Here is a 24,793-nt window from a genome sequence, read left to right as displayed (position 1 = left end):
CTTAAGAACACCCTCACTCATTTGAATACGTGCAAACAGGACTTAGGGACTTCTTACACAATTTACAAGTGGTATACTTAGAAAAGGGATAAATGTTTTAAAATTAGGCTCCACTTCTGTTTATATAAGTTCTCCCTGTCCCAATCTGACTGGGCTAAGACTGAAAGCATTGAAACAGCAAAAAAAAAAAAATGCCAGGGAATAAAAACAGGGAAATTCACAATGTTTTTGTTTTTGGTTTGTGTCTTTTTGTGATTATATTTTTTGTATTTCAGATGACTGCCCTTCCTGCTCTGCTGCATCAGTAACAATGTCTTTCTGTTTCCCATTGTAAAATCTGACTCTCTAATAAATTACTGCCTGCACAAAAAGGAATGTGCTCGTTTTAGCACATAGCACCAAATTCCCAAAATACAGTGTAATTCTGAGACAATAAGAAATGCCAGGTCTTAGAATTTAAACTTCAATACTGTTATGGAGAAGGTAAATTGGCTGCCAGGCACTGGAACTAAACCAGTGATCATGACAGTCAACTCTAAAGCCTGAATCATCTTAAATGAGAAGCATAAAAGCTTATTGACACATGGTTTAAAAAGTTGGACTGATAAGAAAAGCAAAGGATCAAAAGAAGCATAAAACAAAAACAAAAAAGAAGGGGGAAAAAAGGAAAATAAAGCACGGCAAAGGAACTCTGAACATGAAAAATAGATCAACTTGTACCAGCAACAGAAAACACCCTGGGGTCATTCCCTTGTTTTCATTCTCTCACAAGTGGCATTTTTATCAGCAAGAGGAAAATGAAGTAGAATTGCCTTCACATGATGCTCTACCTCTAAACATTTTCTCCGCTTCTCTCAAGATTTCAGTAATTATTTAGATAGCACAATGGGTAGTGACACTATCAAGGGACCCCTGGAAACTGCATTTGGACAGAGGAGTGTGGAAGAAAGGTGTAACTGGCACTGAACTTCATTTTCTGTTGTGCATACATAACACATTTCATCTCCCAAAAAGGCTGTTCTTCACAAGCTTTGCATTGTTTTATTTTAACAGTTGTGTTTAACCAGTTGCATTTCACAGATACTGTTAATAAAAAGAACTGGCAAAGGGAATGGCCAGAATCAGGTGCTGTTAAAAATCCTTCCTCTCTGTACTTCCGTCTCATCTGCTCCCCATTCTTCCCCAGGAATGACAAAGAGCAAACACCTTGCAGTGCAGCCTGAAAATTAAATGGATGGGGCTGAATTGAAGCAATTTCACAGCTGCCGACTTTGAAATCAAGGCAGGGGAATGCTGCATACAGCCATCAGACTGATTGCCCCAGAGCTGTGCAAGGAGACAGCTGCCCTCTCAGTTATCCAGAATTCAGTTCTTATTTTACAGCTGTAATACCAACATGTTCATTTTAGAATTGCATCTGGAAATGACCTAGTTTAATTTACTTCCTTTCAAAATACTGGTGGCAGCATTTTGCAAATGACAATACTTTCAGTTCAGCATATATTTTCAACCACAAAAGCTAAAATAATCAAACATACAATTTTTGATATCAAACCCAGAACACAGATAATCTCATAGTTTATCTAAACCATTGTTACAGCTGGTGAGTAGATTGCTATGATTTGTAAGACATACAAGCAAAACAAAAAAAACACCACACAACCCACTTGCCGGCCACCATAGTAAGAAACCAGTTCAGGCTGGGGTAACGTCTGACAGCAGACAATTACTGATGCTGTCTTTAAATAAGAAAATTTCCATCTTTTTTCTCTTAAAAAAAAAAAAAAGAAGAAAAAAGTCCATAGGAATATGAAGCTGTCCTTGATGTTCCCTGCAAAAAACGTGATTGGTATTGCATTATAAAAGGTTGAGGTACAGTACTGTAAGCTCCCTACTTACCTGACGGACAGATGAGTTGAGCCTGAGCACTTTCTTCCTAAGCATACTGCCCAAAGTAATTCCAGTTTCAAATAATCCACTTATCAGAAAAATCTTAAGCCATCCTTAAGGATTTTCTTTTTCTTTTTAAAAAGATCAGCCTTTCTGACAGCCAGCAGAATTCTTATCTTCATCAAATTTACTAAAAGCGTATACAGACTCATAACCAAGTTACCACGGTTCACCATGGTTCTGCACATCAGCAGCACAGTGGTTCTCCATCACCTTCACACCTACCCCACAGCAGTTACAGGATACTGAGCCCCACCATGAACAGCAAAGAAACTTCTGGCCAGAAGGTGTAAAATATGTTGCTTTAGTGTGGATTTGCTGTACTCAGAGTGTTCACACAGTTATCTTGACTCTAGATGCATTCTAGCCTGCTAAATTTGCCTTTGTGTACAAAGAAGGGCAATGAAGCTGGTGAAGGATCTAGAGTACAAGTCTAATGAGGAGCAGCTGAGGGAGCTGTGGTTGCTTAGCTTGGAGAAAAGGCAGCTCAGGAGAGACCTTATTGTGCTTTACATTGACCTTAAAAGAGGTTGTAGTGAGGTAGGGATCAGGTTCTTCTCCCGAGCGCCAAGGGATAAGGAAATGGCCTCAAGTTGTGCCAGGAGAGGTTTAGGTTGGATATGAGGAGAAATTTCATTACTGGCAGGGTTGTGCTGCATTGGAACAGGCTGCCCAGGGCAGCGGTCGAGTCACCATCCCTGGAGGTCTTAAGAACCGTGCAGATGTAGAACTTCATAGCATGGTTTAGCGGTGGATTTTAGTGCTAGGTTAAAGGTTGGACTACATGATCTTGGAGGTGATTTCCAACCTGAAAGATTCCTTGATTCTATAACTGGATTGCAGTTCTAAATGCTACAGCTTTCAAGGAAGCCATTTTACACAGCTTAACTCCACATATTTCAACTATTTCATTTTACCCGTTTTAATCTTTACTTTCTACCTAATCAATCTGAATACACAAGAGACAGAGAACTATATTATTCCACAATTACTACTGACACAAAATACCAACTCCCACTGTATCAGCCAGCCCACCCAGATAATAATGGGCACAATTGGGCCTGCTTCATGCAAGCAAACCAAGACTCTTACCTGTTCGGGGCTCTATCGTCTTGTTGGAACCTTCATCCATAAACACAAACCGTCCACCACCAAAATCTTCAGCATAGTCAGACAGATACAGCAGTGAAGTATAGTCAAAAGAGCCGTAAGTCACCTAGGAGTAAAGTCAACAATTACTAAAACTTTACAACATTCTGCTCTCATCTTTGCAGAATATAAGTAATTACGCAGATAGAACTGATTGGCTTTCTAATTTTCCACTTGTCACATATTTAATAAAAGGGTCACTGGAAGAACAAGAACATTGCCATAGCAATTATCCATGTTTATTAGTCTATACTGTTTATACCCAGACTACATACATATTTTACACAACTAGTATTTTACCTGTATTATTTTTATTATTACAGTTTGCAAAACTAAAGAAATGGTTTTATTGATCTTTGTCATCCTACCTCTACTGAACATCTGGCAAAAAACACAGTGTCAGAAGTTACACCTTTGCATCAAATCAAATATATGGAAATGCTCAGATTTATTTATATTATTTCAAAATCAAATTTCCCCATAATGCTGATAAGAACCAAAACCAGTCTGTTTAATTAACCATATCTCTTAACTAACCACAGTTCGAGGTTTCTGGAAACCTCACCTTTTACTCTCTCCTTCACCAGCTATCAAGCAGAAGCTTCATGGTAACAGTGAATCAGACCTTCCCAATAAATACACCTTCACTGGAGGAACACCTGCTCCTTTCTATACAGGTTTTAGGTTTTGTTTTTTTGTTTTGTTTTTAAAACTTTCACACATGGCTTTCAAAGTCTCTGCTTCCTCTCAGCCTACAGAACAAACATCACATTTTTAAGTATAACAGAGTGATTTTCATTCCTGTTAAAGCATTATTTATTTGCCTCAATATGAATATTGAAGATGGAGAAAAGAAATGGTATATATCAAATAGCTTCTCTCTGAGCTTTAAGTACTTAACACTGAGCTGAAAATACTTCCTTTTCATATCTAGGTCACCTAGAATCAAAAACATACTTAGGAATCAATGGCTGTACTCTCCAATTTCTTTACAGTATATCACAACTCAATGAAGTTCTGCTTTACACTGTCAAAAAGCAAAATGTGCAGCACAGAAGTAGTGCATAAATATACAACATTAGCAGAGTGTTTTGTCTGACCTGGTGACTGTTAAGAGGTAAGTGCTACTTCCAAACATAGAAGTTCTCTGATTTATTTTTTTTTTTAAGTTACATTCATTAGTACCAGTTAAATTTTGGCTCAACACAGTTGTACACATTATTCTGTAAGATAACACAGCAACAGATGGGATAGGAAGACATTTTCATTCTTACTCATTTTGTTATTTTGACCATACAAGCTTAAAAACAAAATCCAAATCCAGCAATAAGCAGCACTGCACAGTCCAAGTCGAAAGAATGAGAAATGTTTTGGTGATACCCTTGTCCCTATATTTACCCAAACCTTATCAGCAATATAAGGCAGTAAATGTGAATTAATGAGCACATGCTACAGCAGTACCTCAAAACAGCCAGTCTACAGCCCTCCTCCTGCAACCAGCTTTGCAAAGCTATCTATCACCTTCACCACTTTGGTGATTAGAATCTCCAGTTAGCTTAAGGCTCAGCTTGTTCTACTTCAGGCAAGAAAGGCTGGCAAGGGATATGAACACTGCCTATATGGGGATAGGAGGAAGTGGAACAGGGAGAGGAGGGGGGAAAAAGTCTTCTTAATGTAAAAGCCAGGGTTCATGCAAACCAAAATAGGTATAAACTGAGCATGAGTAAGTCTAAGCTAAAAAATTGCACCAAAGTCCTGGAATAGTTTTTTCAATAGGAGAAATTCAAGGCAAACAAAACAAAGCCAATTCTGTGTCAGAGCCTGACAAGTCTGTGAAGAATGACAGGATCCTTCCCTTGAGACTGCAGAACTCTTCTAGTCCCGCATTACTTCTCTTAGAGAACATTATAAGACTATTCTGCTGTCAGGGTTGAGTATGTAACAGCAATTCCATTATAAATCAGGCATTTGGCGTTTGAAAGATCCAGCTCCAAACAAATTCCATCCAAGATGAAATTCCACATCTTAAGACAACACACTATTCAATCTACCTTGCTTATAAATTCAGCAAGATTAAATGATTCATTTAGGTGATTTAAGGGTTTCCATTTCCATGTAACTGAAAACCAAATGGATTTTTTTCCCCCTAAAATTCAATCTCATACACACATAATAGAACTGTGCTGTTCCGTTATGCAGTTAAAATATTCCAAACCAAAGATGTTCAGATAGAGAAATGTAATTGCAATATACTCAGCAATTCAGGGGAAAACGTAAAATGTTCTCAAGTGCTCCAAGGAGCCTGCATCTTTGAACCACCAGCATCAGGCTTTGAAAAAAAATGTGTCAGATTCATTTTTCAAAGACTTGATTTTACCTTTCTTTTGCAAAGAGGAGAAAAAAAAAAGCTGAGGTTTTCTAGCAGCAATCCTCACTGTTTAATTATTATGCAGGAATACACAAAAGCATCCAACGAACTGGCAAAAGTTTCAACATCCTGAGTTCTATCAATCTTTCTTAAACATCTAGTATTCATGATTGTTCTGGAGGCCACACAGAAATACTATGGCACTTCTTCATACAGTAATTCTTACTGCAGATCAATAGGGGCACTTTTTCCTTCTTTTCAACTGCAGTGAAAATGAACAAAACTTGGTTTGTGTTCTCAACTGCAAAAACTAAAACACCAGGCAGGCTGGCTGCACTGAAGACACACTGGGAAGCAACTGGTCTATCCTATTTAGCCTTCCCTGAAATATTTTCTGACCTACTGATCTTCCTGTTTGAGTTCAGTCTCCTGCAGAGCTTTGAATCTAAATGCTGTATAACCTGACCAGCTCTATATAATTATTTTTTACCTTTTTCTAAGCACACAATATAGATGGACATTTTATATACCTACAATGTAGATGTACATTATATAATACATATGTACGTCTACAGTAGGTTAAAATTATATGCAGACCTATATATTCAACACATACTGTAACTTTTTCTGGAAGCCATGATCAGTAAACACATAAGAGAACACTGCATCTACAGATAGCTCCCTTCCAATTGTACTTAAGACAGAAATTAGAGGCTTGTTTGTGCAGCAAGGAAAGGATTCAAATTAATCCTCTGATACTACTTCAAGTGAATCATGTACCAGAAGTGAAGATCAATATCCAGAAGCAATGATACAAGATGATGTAATATGGACTTCCACGATGGACATGAACAGGACTGAGGATGCCTCCCTGTCAGACCCTGTTTAGGGCTCCATTAGCCCAGTTCAAACTGTTTTCTACTACCATATGCAAACTGCTATCATTTAAACCACAGATGTACATACATTACCCGGCAATAACTGAAGTCCCATATCCCAGAGAAGGGACAAACGACTGAGCTGAGGCAGTTTCTTTGAGAATGATCCCAGCCCACGGTGGTTTGTCCATCTCGCTTCAACACTTGGCACTGCTGACAGTATTTGCTCCATGTGAAGATCAAAGAGTGAGAATTGGACCACCACATCATGAGCTCAAGAAGCACTTACAAAAAAACTGCTCTAGGTCTCTGTACATAGGACTGTACAGAGACTGTACTACTGTACCCAGGAACACTGTTCACCATAGTTGTGGTCTGGAAAGTTCCCTGCCCCTCCCTCCAAAATAAAAGGAACTGATCCACACAAGTGGGACCCACATAAGGCTTCCAGCTTAACATATAATGCTGTCTGGACAGCGCAGACAGTGGCCCAGCATTGGCATGTTCACATGCAATCCTCACTGTAAGGATGCTTTTTAAGAGCACGAATGAAAATAACATTAAAATGTATTTCAAACACAGAAGATAATTTCAAGGTGCAGACAAAAAACACTTCAGCAGTCTGAATGCTTTACCTTTCCCAGTAGTGAGCTTCCTGTGGAAGTCAGCTGTTACAGAAATGAAAAAGCGTTCAAACTATCTACACATAATAAATAGGACAGTGCACAGTTTTAACTCACACAGTATAATCCAAACTATACTTCCCCCAGAAAATACCTTGAAATCTAGCATACCACATTTTCACATTTTAGAACAGGTATGTGATTTTGGGGGGAGTCAAATTCTACATGATCATGAACAAGGTGTTTTGTAACTGTCCCAACTGCGACAATAATCCTTCACGACTGTCAAATCAGACTACCCAATTGTACACTACAGAAACTATTAGGGTTTAGATAATGCACATCAGATTCGAGAGACCACATTTTGTGGGTGTTTTTTTTTTGTTGTTGTTGTTTTGAAACTAGGGGAGGGTGGGTGGAGGGTGTTAGAAAATTAGAAAAAGCCAAAGCTAATCACTTGGTAAATTACCTACCAGGCTGTTTAGGAAGCAGATAAACAAAATGTGGACAAACAGATGGATAAAACCAACAAAACATCTAGCCCACTGTTCATCACGTACAGGCACTGTCAGGATGCCGTAACACAGAAGCAGCTTGCACAAAGAAAACAAATTCTCATCATGAAAACAGATTTACTTCTAAATGACAAAATAATGTGTACAGGAGAGACTTAAGTAGAACACTTAATTGCAAGGTTATCCAACTAGCTTATTCATTTACCAATGCAAAACACATGTAGAGAAGAGTAAAGAAAGTATGAGAACATTGGCAAACCTACTTGTGCAGACAAAAAACACATTACAGTAATAAATCAGTCTTAAATTCTAAGATACACTTTTTGAGACTAAAAAAAAAAAAAAGATACCCACGAGCTATTGCAGTTTCCTGCTTTATGCAGTGAAATTTGATTCTCTGACAGTCTGAAAAGCTATGAAGAACCTATACTCACAGAACGTGCACTAAAAAGCAAACAAACCCTCCATTTATACTTAACTGAAATGTAAATGCTGAGCATCTATCCAAAGACACAGATCAAGTCACAACATCTGATTTAGCACCTTTGAAACAGTTCTTGCTAGGTCTGGCTGAAAAAGCTACACTTCAGTTGGAAACACAGCTTTAGTGGCACTGGAAGACTCCATAGGTGCAGATCAGTTTTAACAGCTTTTGACAAAACAGCAATTTCTAAGTAGTCATTCACAAAATTTATTAATTCTAACAGCCCTAAAGAACAAAACTAAGATACAGAATACAAGAGAAAAAGGAATGCTCCTAGCCTATCCTTCTAAAATTCACTTCCCTTTCCATTAGGTTCCTCTCCTGAAGGATTTTTACAAGCTCCAGTTTTCAAACATGCCTGACTAATTGTTTAATGCAAAATAACTTTAAAGTGATCTATTAATAACTGGAAACATTTGCAACCCATCCCAGCCTCCCACTTACCTTGTCGATGTGGGGGTGCCAGTATTCATCATGCGTTGTCTTGGCTTCTGTGCTGTTAATTCTGGAGAAGAACGTTGGCTTAGTCAGGTACATGGCGGAAGAGCTGATTCCGAAAGTCTGAGCAATCTTTTCTTGAATTCTCCGTCTCACATCACTGCAAAGAACACAACACAGCACACTAAATGTTGAAACAGCATAGAGGCCCCATTTAAACAGTGATGCACCTCTCTCAATTCTTCTACATCCTCCTTCATTCAACTTTACTGCCTCCTCAGAGCTAAGCTTCCTCCTCAGAAAGTAAATCAAAGGAAACATATACCCATACTTCCCCCTCTTATGTTGCCTTAAACAACTGAGATCTACTATAGCAAAGAAAAAAAAAATCTGCTGCACTCTTTGTTGTTTTGTCCTCTTTTTATTATCGTCATTATTTTCAAAATCTTAAGAAAAAGGAACTATTTGATAGTTCCTTTTTGATAGTTCCGGTGGTCTAGATTTTAAAATTTCTTTGCGTAACCAGTGTGTTTTCCTGTGGAATTGTATCACGTTGTTTATTAACTAGTGAAAAATTAAAGAGATTAAGTTATTTTACATACATATTTTTAATCCAAAGCAGATGACTGGAAATGTGTATGTTCATAAAGGGCTGCTTCTTGGGAAGAACCTTCAACTACTTTTAAGATAGCTTTAAACTAACAGATGAAGTCTCTCAGGCCCATGAATTCAGGGTTCTAGGCCAACATATGTATTGATATCATAACCAGATTTTGATTAAAAATACCAAGATGTTTTTCCCCAATTATTCTGAAGGTTTCAACCAAGGTATCTCTACCTTGGCTGTTCCTGTGGTTCTCTCAGGAAGCACAGGGAAAAGAACGTGTTTTTGTTTGGCTAGATTTTGTTGTTGTTGTTGTTGTTAAGATCATAAAAATAGAAGACTAATAATCACACATGCTTCACTGCATAGAACTGCTCATATAGCAGCATCCTATGTTGTCTTTCAGGACAGAAAAACTGCATACAGATCTAGAACAGGGCCATCAAACTGTGTCAGCTTTAGTTCAGTCAATGCTTTTAAAGACAAGAGATTTGCGACTCATCAGGAAGATCTCTGGCAAATCCCACCAGCAAACACACACAGCCAGTATTTAACTTGCAGGAAATTAAAACAACAACAACAAGAAAGCAATAACACAGTGAGATAAAATGAAAATGTTTTCTTTTAAAATCTAATCCTCTGTGTTCCATAAAGTCTTAATGGACTGTTTTCTCCCAATTTACCACATTCTTAGTTGTTGTCTTAGTCTTCCTTTTCTTCCTTCCCAAGCGCTTCAAAGGAAGCACACAAGAACAAGATACTCAGGATGAACACTCTTCTGAAGTTTTTATGGAATTACATTACTAGTTTTGTATCTTTTCTGTGTCAGACATCTCTCTACTGGGTTGTACTGAACTTCCACACAATTTACAAGAAACCATTTCCCAAGTATTCCTCTGGGGAATTCAAACAGTGACTAACAACAAGTGACAGAACTAAAAACCAGACCTACGTGTTGGACTGTGAAAGGCACCTCTTGAAGACAAGGATCAAAAAAAAAGGCTTAATTACTCATCCTGTTCACAGCTTGTCCCCACCAAAAAATAATCAATAACAGACATACAGTTTGGATTTTTAACCTGTCTTAAATTTAGACAAGTTAAAAAACTTATAGCTTTCAGGTGTCAATTCAAACTATTTCAGTTGTGAATTATGAAAACCAGCAAATTCAGAGATGAGATTTTCAGGTATTTACACAGATGCAGAAACTGAGGTTTCAAGTTGAGAGCTACAGAATGGCAGTGTTGTAAAAGTGACATCAGGAAAGGATCTGTGGGTCCCCAGTCCTTCCTCTCATGCCTGTGGGTATCTGATCTTTCTGTCTTCCTTCCAAGAAGTAGGACTTCAACAGAGGCTGCCTTATGTTTCCCAAAAAGCGTCAGACATAGCTACTCATTTCACTTCACCATGAATTGGAGGAATCAGGCACTTTGAACAGCCCAACGGAAGAATTCATAGCCTAACCCGCAAATACTAAAGTAGTCTGTTCCTCGGCTCTGACACCGGGTGGCCAGGAGCATCAGCCAGCTGGAATATATCTGCAAGTAGCTGTGCCACAGTCCTGACACGACTTTAAATCTCCAGCATTTGTACTGCTCATTAAGCAATACCGCTTCCTCTTTTAGGTTGATTCCTTTCCCACTTTCAAACACTTTCTATTAAGATTTGCTGCCTGGTGTTTATAAGGCTCTGCTGAAGCCGCACTTCTCTTTGAGATGTGCAACAGCTTCAGGCAAGACTGGATGTTTTGCAAAACCAAGCAGGAAACAAAACTCTCCTCAACACAACATTTTTGTCTCCTGACACACAAAAACAACCACCAAAAGCCTAGCTGGTTTGGACCGGCCAGTGGGTTATCAGAAGAAGAGGAAAACAAGCTCAAAGTTGAAGCACGCCGCAAAGAGAAAGTTAGCACATGCTTCAAAAACAACTTGTTTCCTGTTTATAAATTAAGTAGGCAGGGGAAATGGGGAGACAAGTAATGAAGGAGTTGAGGTGACAGGTTTAACAGCATAGATTTAGCTTTTATCCTGGTCTCGTGAAAGCACCTGCCTTCAGTTGACCTAGCAATAACCATGTAGCTGGTCTCTGGGTGTGGAAGCACACTGCTGGCCTCTTATTCCCATGTGCTATTGGCTTCAAGTATTGAATAAACTGCAGATTTCCACTGATACTTGAACAAATAACCCTTATTGCATAAAATTACTGGAAATAAGCTCCAAACAGCAATACCTTTGAGTATCTAAATGCTTTTTCCTGCTGAGTATATACCATACTCCTCAAAATACAGCAAAACTCCAGGAAATTCCTAGTTGAGCCAGCTCACGGATGTTATTTCTACATGTAGGATATTTAATACTCACTTTCTAATAATGTGGGATGAGACAAAAAAAAAAGTATACAGATCCTATGAGCTAAAAAGGAAAAATGAAAAGATGCAAAGGAAGACTTTCTCATTGCCTGTGAATAGCCAGCAGAAGTTCTTCCTTTGTCAAATATAAGTAGCTGCAATTCAAATTAAGTTTTTAAAAGCTACATAACGAACTTAATACTTAATGGGGGGGGGGGGGGTTAAGGTGCAGAAGAGTGATCTGACTGGGAAACGCTGCATCATGCTATTGCAATTAATGACAAGGAGATCTGAGCTTGTAGTTAAATATGTTAAAAAAAAACATCCTTTTACAAGTTAAGTGCCAAAGGCAAAGCTAACTGTGCTGTGCAACATATGCTTTGCAGGGTGCTTTGTGACAGCTTTGCTTGCCCTTCATTTCACACAGTCATATTTACCCCACCGCAGGAGTCCTCAACAGGTTGACAGACTTATCATTGCAAACACAAACTCCATAAGGTATCTCGTGTGTCCTTCACGGAATGAAATGGGAATCAAATGTTTACTTTGCTGTATTAGCAAAGGCACGTCTTTTTTAGAGGTCAAAATTTTCCCTAAACTACTACAGAGCATGTATCCAAACACATGCATCTATGTACTTCAACTCATTCTGTGCCCAGTTTATTCCAAATCCTGCATATAGTTGTTTTACAAAAGTGGTAATAATGTCACTCTTCTTAGCCTATAACTCTTCTCTACAGCTTAGGCAAATCAGGCCAAGGAAATTTCAGTCGAGAAAGCGCTATCGAGGAAGCAATGAATGAGCCCAGTGCAGTAAACATGTAAATTCATTTTCATAAACACTGTGGCTGTTCTACCATTCATGCTGCTTTGGGTCTAACCTGGTTCTGATTGGATGCACTAGCCAGCTCTGCTATGGTGGTAAGTATGTGAGTACCGAATCCAGTCAGTGTAAGTAAGAAAAAAAATTGACTCCTCGCAACACTTGTCAGCAGCAATCGAACATTTTCACCGAGTCACTGGAGATTATCAAAATGCACAGCCAGGCTTGGGGAAAAGCAGAACACCACTCACTAAAAACAACATAATCACCTTGTATAAAAGTGGTGTACAAAAACTATTTTGCTATCAGAGCAATCAGGAAGAACAAAAAAGATTAGTCAATAAGCACTTAGAAGTCTAGGACACACAGAACCTAAGGGAAAGGATGTTCACTAGACTGCAGAGTTGCCAGGTTAACATACCAGCAGCCACATAAGCAAGGACTGAGAAGAACTAGAAGTGTCACATGAAAATTTCTGTAAAATACAATCTCTGTCAGGCCAGCAAAAAGAAAGCACTGTGAGAGTCACCGTGGAAAACAAGATTTCAAGCACAGAGACGGGAACACTCACAAAGCTCTGTGAAACCACACAGCTTCCCTAGCCCACTGTCGATGTCTATGCACTGTTCCCAGTGAAAAGCACCAAAGGCAGCAGAAGCAGGCAATGCAATGCTCTTCTATATCCAGAAAGCTCCAGCAGAAGTCAGATGTGCAAAATAAATAAAGGAAGAAAGTCAACTATTAGTTCCCCTTCTGCTCATTCCGTATCTGTGCCTTAATAAGTTATAAAGTTTTTGGAATAAATCTTTGATGATGCTATTTTCTGCTGAAGTCACAACCTTTAAAACAAGCACACAGATTTAGAGGTCTCTCTTCTGAATAAAGATGCATCTATTATGTGAAACAAGAGGAATTGCTGTAATATGCTTGTCAGGTGGAGGATAAAGCATCAGCCTAGAAAGCATAATTGATTCTGAAGCAACATAATTCTGACACAGACAGTTTAGAAACCAGCCTCCTGGCTAAGAATGCCTACTCAGATTTGTTATTGTTGCAATCAGTAATACTCAGACATGAATTACATCTAGTTATCTCTCTCAAGAGTGTATTTTTAAACAGACCTTGGTAGGTAAATAAAAGTAATGAAGATAAACGTTCCCAAGAATAGCATAAAATCATTCATGAAAGACATAAGGCACTACAGTCTGTGTTAAAGCACTGCCATTAATATGAAGAAAAGCATTTAATATACGTAGTATGGGATTCATATCCAGCAGCCTGAAACATCCCCTACATTGGCATGCAAAACCAATGGAATATTGATGTTCCCCAGCAGTGCTCTCACCCCACAATATAAGGGTCAGAAACATTCGATGTTTCCATAACTCATATGAATTTCTGTTCATGTGAAATACATAAATAATCTGCAGTAAGACACCACCTCCCCATACACTTGTATTATTTCTGCAGATTCCTTGATCTTCTGTAGAACAGTAGGCAGCACAAAGACTATTATTTTCACATTACTCCCCACTAGCTTGGTGAGGCAGAGACTATTTTTCTTTACGCATTTGAAGTTCAGTAATAATCAGTGTCACATTTTTGTGATGAGTTGTGGGACAGAAGTAAACACATTTGAACAATGGTCATCCCTAAACATAACGGTATTGAAAAATGTTTAGGCTAAGTAATAAACTCTAATTGGTTAATATTTTAGACAAAATTACTATAACTAATAAAATGAATAAGATATGCTGGGTGTATGGAATATACATGTACCTATCCATTAATGCATTTAGCTACTTGATACTACTTCCACCACTAGAGGGAGGTCAGATTCCTTCACAAATGCAAGAAAAAAGGACAAAAAGAGCAAAAAGCTTTAACTTTAGACTTTAAGATACTCAAGCCAGGTACATTTTAAATTATGAGATAGCAACTGAAATGCTTAACTAAAGATTTATTGTGTCTAGTCAACAAAGAATGCTTGATCCTAAACTTTGGCAACACACCTTCAGACACATGGAGCTCGTTCTGTTTGTTGTCTTCGTTAAGTATATGAGCAGGTCTACAGAAAGCTAAAAGCATCAGATGCCAAAGCTATTACATTATAGCACTACTTCATATTCTGGCTTCATAGGGGGAAAGTACGCTCCACTTTTCAAGCCAGAACATTAGTAATTTGAAGTCCTTCCACTTCCTGCTTTAGCATTTTTAATGTTTTGCTACACTTTGCCCCCCAAAAAACAAGTTCCTGAAGTGATAATAGTATGGGACTGTCTTCATCATCTAATGCAACACCTCTTGGATAACAGATGTGAAATACCAGTTAAAGTATTTCATATCTCAGCTGACACGTTCCAGCAAATAACCAAAACTCAGAAAAGCATCTCTGTTTGCTTGCAGGTCTGCAGGACTGGCAAATGCTAAAACTGGGCATCAACCATCAACCCCTTAGGCTGCAAGTGAAACATGGGGCAAGGCCTCATCGGAGTCCATTTACACCGTCAATATTAGTCTGACATTGGTGATGGAGCTAAAATAACACCAGCTGCTTTAAATTTAAGACATCGTAATTCTCAGAGATTACTACTTAGAGCTGCAAGTTCAATTGCAACTCTGAATCCATCACATAGGACAAGCCCATTACAGCTTACGCTCTACAAAAAAGCAAGTTGTGTTTTGTAGTTCATCCTACAGTTATTCAAATTTTTTACCGATACAATGCAAAATCCTCTTCTGTGAAGATGTCTTGAATTTTGTCCCCAAAGTACCTGAAAAATGAATCAACATTCTAAAATGGGCATTGCTGAATCACACTGCCCGAGTCATACCAAGCTGTATTCTCTCCCCATCTGTGCTTTAACCACAACCCACGTATTAAAACCCAGCTCAAAAATCCTACAAATGTTTGAGTGTGAAATTCCCAAAGCATTGCTCAAAGATCAAGTATTAAAAGATAAGTGATCAATATACAGCAACTGATAACAGAACTCCCCAGGCATGAAAAATGTCCCATCACACATCACGAATAAGCACATGGATTCAGATTTTTTAAAGCAAGTATAGATATTTGACTTCTTCCACTGCTGACAATCTATTGACTGTAACTGTAAAGGTAGGGGGGGAATATCCACCAAACATATTATTTGCTGGTGCAAGAACTCTAAAAATAAAGGTAATAGTAGCTTTCAAAGAGCCCAGTTCAACATAAGGTATTATTTCCAGTTTTCATGCCACAAAAGCTTTTCAACTAGCCATGGAAACTGTGATGAACCTAACCAATTCTACAGTTGGTCATTCCAAACCCCAGTCCACAAGGCTTGAGAAATCTGAAAAGGCTCAGAGTACTGAAGTTGTAGGGTAACAATGGCAGCAAGTCACAGCCCAACTTTACCTGTACAGATTAACAAAATGCTTCCCCATTGAAAGAGCTCCGGAATGCAAGTCCAAAATTGATGCCTGGGAAAGGAAACAAAAGTTAAAGAAGAGGAAGAAGCGCAAGAAGGGCTTATCATTATTTATCACTAACCTTCAAGAAACATCCCAAGTTGGCTCTCATTCTCCATATACTCCCGAGCAAAACTATTAGTTTCTAGCTTTCAGGTCCAAAATATTAATGCTTACTTTACAACTGCAAGCCTCCCTCTGTTTGTTCTACAAATTAACAAAAGATTAAGGTACCATATGGCTAACGCACAGGACTACTATTGCTGACATTCAAATCCAACATACAGAACTGCCAGTCTTCCAGGGACTAAGGGTAAGACATCTTGTTCCTGGATCCCTTCTTGAAGACATTTCCCTTCCACACAAAGATGACTAATTTTCCAATATTTGTGAAGTGCTCAAATAACAGCACTAATACTTAACTCGCCCAGCATTTGTTAGTAAAACTTCACCATGAGTTCCTGTATACCTCTCATATTTAATACAGATACAAATGTCTGCATAAAAGAACAACTACAGTTCTAAGGCTTGCAGAGACATTTTTTTTTTCCCAGTTTCTAAACTGCTGTAAAATAAAACCAGGGAGTGAAAGGTTTTCATATATGAAAAAATCAATTTGTCCACTTGTGGTGTAAATGCCTGAAGTAACTAGGAAAATAAAACTAACATTCACACTTTTAAGGAAAAGGTACAGCATTGAAGAGGCTTTCAGGGTAGGGCATAACTGCATTATCTGAGCATTCCCTAGGCTTAGATGCTATCGCGCTGGGGAAACTTGGTGTGCTAGCTCTAAGGAACACCACGGAGCGTAGAGTGGAGTGGAGACACCACGGCTAGGCTCTGTAATCAGGTGGGGCCTCGATTGTTCTTGTGCACAAAGCTGCACTTTTTGCCACCCTAAGCCAAAGACCTGTCATGTTTTGACAAATGCTGTACCCTAGTGTTCTTTTTGCTCATTATAATATCATTATAATACCAAAACACACCTCCATCCCAAAAGCTACCCGCCTCCAAGGTGCGACCACCCCTCACTGAGCATGCGCCCTGAATTTCTCGGAGCCTATTACTTTAAACGGAGACGGGAAAACTTTACACCAATCATAACTAAGATATGCTTGACTAGAGCCACTCAAGCTCCACCTAAAAGATAGAAAATAATATAAATTGGCCCAAGAGAGAGGGGATGTTAGGGAAGATACCATCGTCAGGGGAGATACCATCCCAAGGACATACAACATCCTTAGGACCTCCTGACTCCTGGGATCAGTCGACGGGCTGAGCCTCTCTTCCCCCCCCATTGGGACGCCTTTGGGTGAGATCTGAATATTTGCTTATAAATCTCTATAGAGTCTTTGATCCTTTTAACGCGTTTATTTCTAGGCTGCGCACCTAGAACACCTGTAACACCTAGAACACCTAGAACACCTAGAACACCTAGAACACCTAGAACACCTAGAACACCTAGAACACCTAGAACACCTAGAACACCTAGAACACCTAGAACACCTAGAACCCACACCTAGAACACCTAGAACACCTAGAACCCACACCTAGAACACCTAGAACACCTAGAACCCACACCTAGAACCCACACCTAGAACCCACACCTAGAACCCACACCTAGAACCCACACCTAGAACCCACACCTAGAACCCACACCTAGAACCCACACCTAGAACCCACACCTAGAACCCACACCTAGAACCCACACCTAGAACCCACACCTAGAACCCACACCTAGAACACCTGTGTATTTCATGCATACTAGCTTGCTTTTGCAGATAGTCACTATCACCGGCAATCCAAAAGAACCTGATTATCTGTTGCTGTAATAAACCATACTTGATTGCATTGTGATAGCTCTCATTAATGCAACTAGGGTGAGGGTGGTTATCCGTGATAGTTCAGTGTTCTGAATCTAACCAGACCCCCAGACGGTTAATGCATTGTTGGTGAATGTCTGAGCGGACCCCCAGGCGGTTATTACGTTTTTGGTGACTGTCTGAGCGGACCCCCAGGTGGTTATTACGTTTTTGGTGAATGTCCGAACGGACCCCCAGTTTTGGTGAATGTCCGATTGGTTCAGTACTCTGAATCCAACCGGGCCCGTAACGGTTAATCAGCTACACCCCTTTAACACGACACCACTTGATTCAAGCCAAATGCTTCTGCTGAGCTCCAGACCAAGCTAAAAGATGAGTATTCAGATTTGCTATGATAGAGAGCTACATCTCAAGACCCTAAAATATCTCCCTGAATTGAATGAAGTACATGTTTATATGTATTTTGTGGGCAGGAAAGGACATATTTATTGCCTAATTTCCCATCAGTTAAACAGTATTTAAAAGTATACCTTCTTAATAGCAGCCTTATTTTCTACACTGAAAATAGCAAGTAGCAACAGTTAATTAACCTGACTGGCACTAAAATTAGAATGACCTCTTTGATGTACAATATCCTGGAAAAAGCACTCTCATCTTGGGATCTGGCATCTCTTGATGCACCACATACCATTCACATTATTTTAACAAAATCAAAATAATAATAGTATGATTAGGTGAGCTGCTTGGAAAGAACGGTAACCTCCATCTTACCAGTAAGAAGGATTTCTGGGCATGGCTGACACAATACTTGGTTTGATTTGAAGCCACTTCATATTTTGACCCAAAAGCAGACAGGCTGGTGAACAAGCAGCCCAAATCATCAGTGCACTTACATGTCAGTGCTGCAGTGCATTCACCCCTGCCCTCAAAGCCCTGTTCTCTCTCCTCGTCTGGATCGTGTTTGGAAAAAAACAACCAAGACAATCTGAGCAAAAGAAAACCGCTGTATGCTCAACTGCTTTGAGCTTCTAAACTGAAATAGCAGAACTCCACAAAAGTCTCCATTTAAAAGAGATATTGACGGCCTTCTTTTAATGTATGCACCCAAATCACTTCACCTTCCCTTTAACGTTTAAAAATATGTACAGTAGCAAGCTATTTAAATGGACACAGCATGAGCTTTTCAGACCTCCCATTCTCACTGAAGTTCTCCAAAGGCTGCAGAAGACTGTTACAGAAACAGGTCATCTTACACTCGTTCAAGAGCAGCTCTTGTAATAAGCTTTACTAGAGCTTCAGAAGTAAAACATGTTCGTTCTCAGTTCCTCAAGCTGCAGATGATCACGGTGATGTGGTAGAATCCAAAATGGCCAAGTGGATCAATACAGAACTCCCACAAGAAATGACGATATTCACAGCTGAAAATGTAATAGCTGCAGTACAAAGCCAGATGAAGACTGAAAATGAAGTCTCAAGATGATCGAATATTCCTCGGGGTCCTTTCAGACAGGGGAAAACATCTGAACGCTAAATGTAGATGGGGAGTTGATTACATGTGAGCACAGAGCTATTTGTTTAACAACTGCCTTGGAAAGAAACTGAAATGCATTTATTTTAGCCTCTGCCATTTCAGCACATTAAATATTTTCAGCACCATTTTCCACACTCAGAAGAATACCTTGGTGGAAGCTTCTGTCAACACCATTACTTCAAGTTCAGCTGCCTGATAAGGGTTCATCAGTCATCAGTAGCTCAGGTCACTGCTCCCCAGTTGAAAGCTCTACAAAGTTTATCTGAAGACAGCAAAACAATGCAAACACACATATTCACACACCTATTTCTGAGATGGTTACAGAGCTCCTACAGAAAGGAGAATGAACTTCCTTTAAAAAAAAAACACTACAACATATGTTCCTTTGGACCTTAAGTATCGTTAGTCTCATATTCTCCACCCTCTTACTGTAAAACAGATCCAGCAAGGATATGGAAATAGCCACCATTTCTCAGCATATAGCAAAAAGGATCAATTTCCCTGTCTTGAGGAGCACGAAAGGCCCTTTCTTTGATCCTCACTGAAACAGACTGCCAACTACACTTGCACTGCTGCAGTGATTCCACTTCTACCTTTACCCCTTAAAAAGCTTTAGGTGAGACTCCGGAAGAAAACAGCAAAAAAAAGTGCCCAAAAGAGAATTTTGCATAACTTGCTTCCACTTGCCTGCAAAGAAGCCTGTAGAGCTCAAACCTTTCCCCACTCCTCCTGTGGGAACGCTCACCTACACGAGCTGAGAAGAGGGAAGAGCAATGAAGGCTGTCCATGGTCACCCATCCTGGGCAGCAGCAAACCTGTGGTTCCTGTGCGTAGCCATGCACAGGCTCTCAGAAACAGCAACACCTTTAAATATCCTTCTCTACTCGAACCAGAGTAGAGGGACAAGAGTTACATCCTTCAGGTAATGCCTCTTAAGAGAGAGGCTGATTAATTATGAGACAAATGCAACCAAACATCATACAAAGTGCTGGAGGCACAGCTTATTACTGGGAAACTAAATCAATATTTGGCCGTGACATCTTACACTCCTCCCCAGCTTCCTACAGCAAGGTCCAGACAATCCCAGCAAGACAATAAAAGAAACAAAGGGAAGTGAAAGATGCACTGCAACACACTGGCTACCCCTATCAGGAGGCGAGGCAAAAAGGAAGGAGACTCTGGGGTTTCAGCAGAGGTGTGTGGAAGGATAAATACCATGCAGAGGCTTTACCTTCTCCCTGGAAAATTCAGAAGGGACAGCATTTTGAGGACTTTAGTTTGGCTGGGAGAGTTGAAAGCAGAACAAGGAGCAATATTACCTGTAGAAACACCATTCTGTGCATGGGCCCACATCAGACACCCTTGTCTGACATCACAGTTACATATGTTGTTCACTTCCTTCAGTCATTAAGAAATGTAATTTTCCCTGCAAAAAGGAATTTCAGGTAGCTACCTCTGCCAATTTTGCAGCAACACAGGAAGCAGAGGGCTGCAGCTGACTGGCTGCACCAAGGTGCTTTGTTTTTTCTTTTCCCCTCCATCAGGCTTTATCTAAATGCCAATAGCTTTGATAGTAAATGAGTCGAGTTTATTTGCACTGGAGAGGCATTATGACGGCAGCACTCACAAAGATGTGAATGAATGAGTCATGACTAAGTTGGCAACGCAAGCAGGGACTGCATGCAAGAAAATACTAGGTTGGGAAAAAAAGGAAAGGTCATTATCTTTATAAAGAGGGGAAAAAAGTAAGTTGAGAAACAGCAAGAGAACGAGTACAAATGACTTTCTGTGAAAGAGAGAATGCGGTGAAAAAGCTATTTTATAGCTACAGATACCTATGTGGGGGAGAGGTACAGCACTGGAGAAGGTGCCCGTTTGTATTTTGTTGGAAGTTGGATTACAAGCATGTCTTCTAGCCTCAGCGTGTGCATTAGCACACAAGTGTGCATGCGTGTGTCTGCACACACACTAATCTAGGAGCAATTATAAAGGAATATAGGAAAGAAAGCTCAGCATGACAACTGGGGCATGACTGCTGGGAGACTTCAATGGTTCAGATGTTGGCCAGGACTTCCTCAACACAAAAGGACAGAGAAGGAAACCAGGGTTTGCACTACATTTCAGTCCTCCAAGGGAGCTGAAAGAGTAGAAAACAAAGGGAGTGAACTGACAGATTTGCAAGCTGCAAAATTAGCTCTTTAAGTTATTACATTAGACACATGCTTCTGTGAATTCAAAACACAAGTAGGACAGACCAAAATGCTGCTTTAAAAGGCATTAGGAGGAAATCGGGGAGAATTAAAATGTGGTCTATACCCCAGTAGAAATCTGAAGACGTTCCACTTGGAATAGTGTAGAGAGCAAGTTAGCTAAAGAAAGAATTAAGAAGAATTAAGGAGCAGATATGAGAAATTATTTAAGGAAGTTCTAAGAAAAAAATAGTCTTAGAACAGCAGACATAATTGGACAGAATTATCCAAACACTACAAAGTCTAAGAACCTTAAAGCAACAAGCTAAATCTAATCCAACAGAACTGAAGCTTAGGAGGCAAAGGGGTAAAGTTGCTGGATGAAGTTAAGACTTGAAACACTTTGTATGCTATGTAGATGACAGATATGAAAATAAAATAAAAGGCTTAAGCAAAGAAAGAAAATTCATCTACACATCATCAGCACACATCAATCATTATTTAATGAGATCTGGGAACTAAGACTGCACTACCAGCAGATTCATTCCATGACATGGGGAATACAAGAACACAGATTGAGTAAGAAAGAGAAAAATGCAGAACTGGGAATGAAAGAAAAAAAATATATATGATAAATTAGACAAAGAGTCCATATTTAAAAGGTTGTCCTAAACATGCCCCAAGAAATACTGTTCAGCCCCCGTTTTCAGCATCTTTGAGATGTCTGTCCACAATTTTGGATGAGCCTTCAATGCAATACTACACAACTCTTCTTGCAGCTTTCCCTAAGGAGTAGCAGCACGCAGTAACTTTCTCACATTCCCACATTACAAGAAACGTGAAAAGATTTGGATCACAGCCCAGATTTCTCTGAGACCAACAGCAGTTTACTACAAGAATCTTTTTCCCCTGGTTTCCCTCTCCTTTAAAAAAATACAAAATTATGCTTCCAGAGTGATGTGATGACAGCTGTATATTTGGCTGAGATTCCAGCTTATTGTCCAAGTAACCCAGCTCAGGACCCCATGCCCAGCTCTGAGCACTGGGCAGCCGCTCACCTCCCTTCAAGTCTCTTCCAGGAGGTCTCTGGACATTTCCCCAATTTGCTGGCCCCAGCTCTCAGTGGTCCAAGTCCTTGAACCTGTCCCTGTGTTTCACACTGCCCTTCTTAATTCCTCTTTGTGGAAGTCTAACGACAATCACATGCAGGTCCCAAAAGAACAAGACAGGAAACAGTCTTGACAGCACTAATGACAGGAGCTAAGCAGGAGGTCCCAACGGGCTGAGTAACCCAGGCAGAATGGCAAACTGTGCAACCACAGAACTGAAAAAATATCCAAGAGACACTGTCTGAATTGAACAGGGAACGTTAAATATTGTAAAGATATTGTTTCAGATGGGCAACACCACCAAAGTTGCTTAGTTGTGTTTTTTTTTCAGATCTTTTTAAGCAGTCACAAAGACATTAAAGTGTCTTTTTTCCACCCCCATCTTTATCCTTTTCTTGTACTAAATGCCCTAATTCAGCAGAGGCCTTAGTAAGTGTTCATGTTTACAAATACAAAACAGTTTCTGTTTATACACAAAAACAACCTGAGAACAAAGGGGGAGAAAAAATTAAGAGAAATATGCCTGTGAAAGAGAAATAGTTGTTTTCACTTCTAAAGAATGTAATTCAAAACTCTGCTTAAGATGTTACATGAGGCCTTTTGTCATTACATGAAACCCATCTTTACATGATAGCCATGGACCACTTTGATTTGGTTTCTCAAAAAAAAAAAAAAAAATCAAACTTGTGCAGTTCAGCTATAGCAACTGGTTCCAGATGCACCCAACAAAACCAGTTCAAGAGAGGACCTAGAAATATTAACTGAATAATAGGAAATGTGTGAACAGTACTGAAAAAGTCATGACTTATAGTGTTAGCAGAAGTATTAATAGGATAGAAAATTAATTTCCAAACAATTTTCCTATATCTAAGTGGAAGGAAAAATTCTGTATTATCGCCTCTAGCTCCCAAAATGCATTTATAATCTCAAAGATCACCTTGGAAGTAAGAGAATGTAAAAAGTAACAGGACACTGCTCACCCCTCCATCAGATCCTCCGAAGGACAGTCCTCTCTCTGCTATTCTGCAGGCAAAACAATAACCTCAGATGAGAACTGAAATCTGATCACTTTGTCCTGTAATATCTTTATTTACAGCATACAACTTCCCAGTAAGGGTTATTTAATGCATCAGATATAACCCAACTGAGTTGAAAATAGAAGCTGCCATTTATCTGAAATTCTGAATCACGCAACCTGACATGAAAACAGAGTATCTGCACTGTGGAACATTTCTGAACCTGTAGCCCCTTCCATAAACACCCACAACACCACTGACTTTCAAGTACATTCTGGGCAACGTAAACAAAAGAAACAAAAACACCACAGAACTTGATCCCTCAGGGCAGTACAAATAAACCTACATAATGCAAAGATACTTTATCAAAAACAAGAGTCCAGCCAGAGTTTGAAGTCAAAGGGCCAGCCCAGAGAACAGCTCTATGCCAGCTGCGTATCAGCTGAAGCACTGAGAGTGTTAGAGTGAAATTCCACTTACATAATCACCAAGTGCAAACCACACTCAAGGAGGCTGATAACTTCTAACTGAAGAATTTGACAGTGCCCCCTACTCTTTGATTAAAATTCACCACTTTGTGCTCATAGAGGGTCAGCACCAGCACATTACCCATAAAGCGACTCAGCTGAACAGAGATTTATGTTGTTCATTCCATTTTTAAAGGCCAATTGGAACAGAAGGCTAAGTAGAAATTGTTCAAAAAATGTGAGATTCAGAGAACACCATTTAGTTTTATTCTCTACAACCCACATGCCCCACAGAGCTAGGCAGACTCTGTGTGAAAGAGAACAGCCTCCACTACAGCAGAAGAGGAAAATGGCTTTAAAATAGAAGTTTAATGCTTTAACCAGTTAAAACCATCTCCTTCAGCTAACGAGCTTTGTGCTACACCTGAAATACTGGCACACCGTCAGCATGGCCCTGCTTCTTCTGCACATTACAATTCAAAAACTAAAAGAAAAATTACCTACGGATTCTTTCAGCTTCCTCCCTTGTTATTACTGCATCGGTTACACCTCTTCCACATTTCCTGGGAGTGCACCCTGCAACACAAAGAGAAGAAAGAAAATTATCATCTTTCCAATAAAATCACTTAAAATCCCTTGCTGAGAAATCTAACCTTTGATATTAAAAGCTCGTGGAAAAAGGCCAACAGCAAGAATTACGGGTGAAGAATACACAATGAATACACTACGTAACTATGCTCTCAGTCAAACGGTCTGAATTTTTGGGTAGACCTGTGTGAAGCCAGGAGTTGGACTTGATGATCCTTGTGGGTCCCTCCAACTCGGGGTATTCTATGATTCTTTGTAACTTCTTATAAAACTAGAAGTCTGGTCCACCAGCCTTCAGGTAAGAAGGATTGGTAAGATCAGTTCTGAGCCACTGCAGACCTTCGGATGCTGCATTTGACACTTTTCTGGGGAAGATCCATTTATAGATATAAAGTTGCAGAAAAGTTTGAAGGAATGCATTTGCTGACATCTGCCAAC

At 39.6% G+C, this 24,793-nt stretch overlaps 2 protein-coding genes across 4 annotated transcripts in view; one reads left to right on the top strand and one right to left on the bottom strand.

The window, feature by feature from the left end:
• Window positions 1-14,897, top strand: part of LOC101802295 (urotensin-2 receptor) — a 51,134-nt gene extending 36,237 nt beyond the window's left edge. The window contains exon 2 of the mRNA XM_027471492.3: window positions 14,589-14,897. The gene's annotated coding sequence lies outside the window, so the exon portion shown is untranslated. The remainder of the gene's footprint in view (window positions 1-14,588) is intronic.
• OGFOD3 (2-oxoglutarate and iron dependent oxygenase domain containing 3) overlaps window positions 1-24,793 on the bottom strand; it is a 43,348-nt gene that overhangs the window by 13,814 nt on the left and 4,741 nt on the right. For 2 of the 3 annotated variants that reach the window (XM_027471685.3, XM_072025664.1), the window contains exons 2-7: window positions 24,268-24,343; window positions 23,265-23,307; window positions 15,580-15,644; window positions 14,900-14,956; window positions 8,412-8,565; window positions 3,043-3,166 (exon numbers count right to left, since the gene is read on the bottom strand). In XM_027471685.3, the coding sequence (XP_027327486.3) occupies window positions 3,043-3,166; window positions 8,412-8,565; window positions 14,900-14,956; window positions 15,580-15,644; window positions 23,265-23,307; window positions 24,268-24,343 (519 nt within the window). The remainder of the gene's footprint in view (window positions 1-3,042; window positions 3,167-8,411; window positions 8,566-14,899; window positions 14,957-15,579; window positions 15,645-23,264; window positions 23,308-24,267; window positions 24,344-24,793) is intronic. The other variant, XM_072025665.1, reaches the window with a different exon arrangement.

This window comes from Anas platyrhynchos, chromosome 19, assembly GCF_047663525.1.
Source record: "Anas platyrhynchos isolate ZD024472 breed Pekin duck chromosome 19, IASCAAS_PekinDuck_T2T, whole genome shotgun sequence".
Taxonomy (NCBI): domain Eukaryota; kingdom Metazoa; phylum Chordata; class Aves; order Anseriformes; family Anatidae; genus Anas; species Anas platyrhynchos.
The sequence above is the reverse complement of the archived record's forward strand: the minus strand, read 5'-3'. Positions and strand labels throughout refer to the sequence as shown.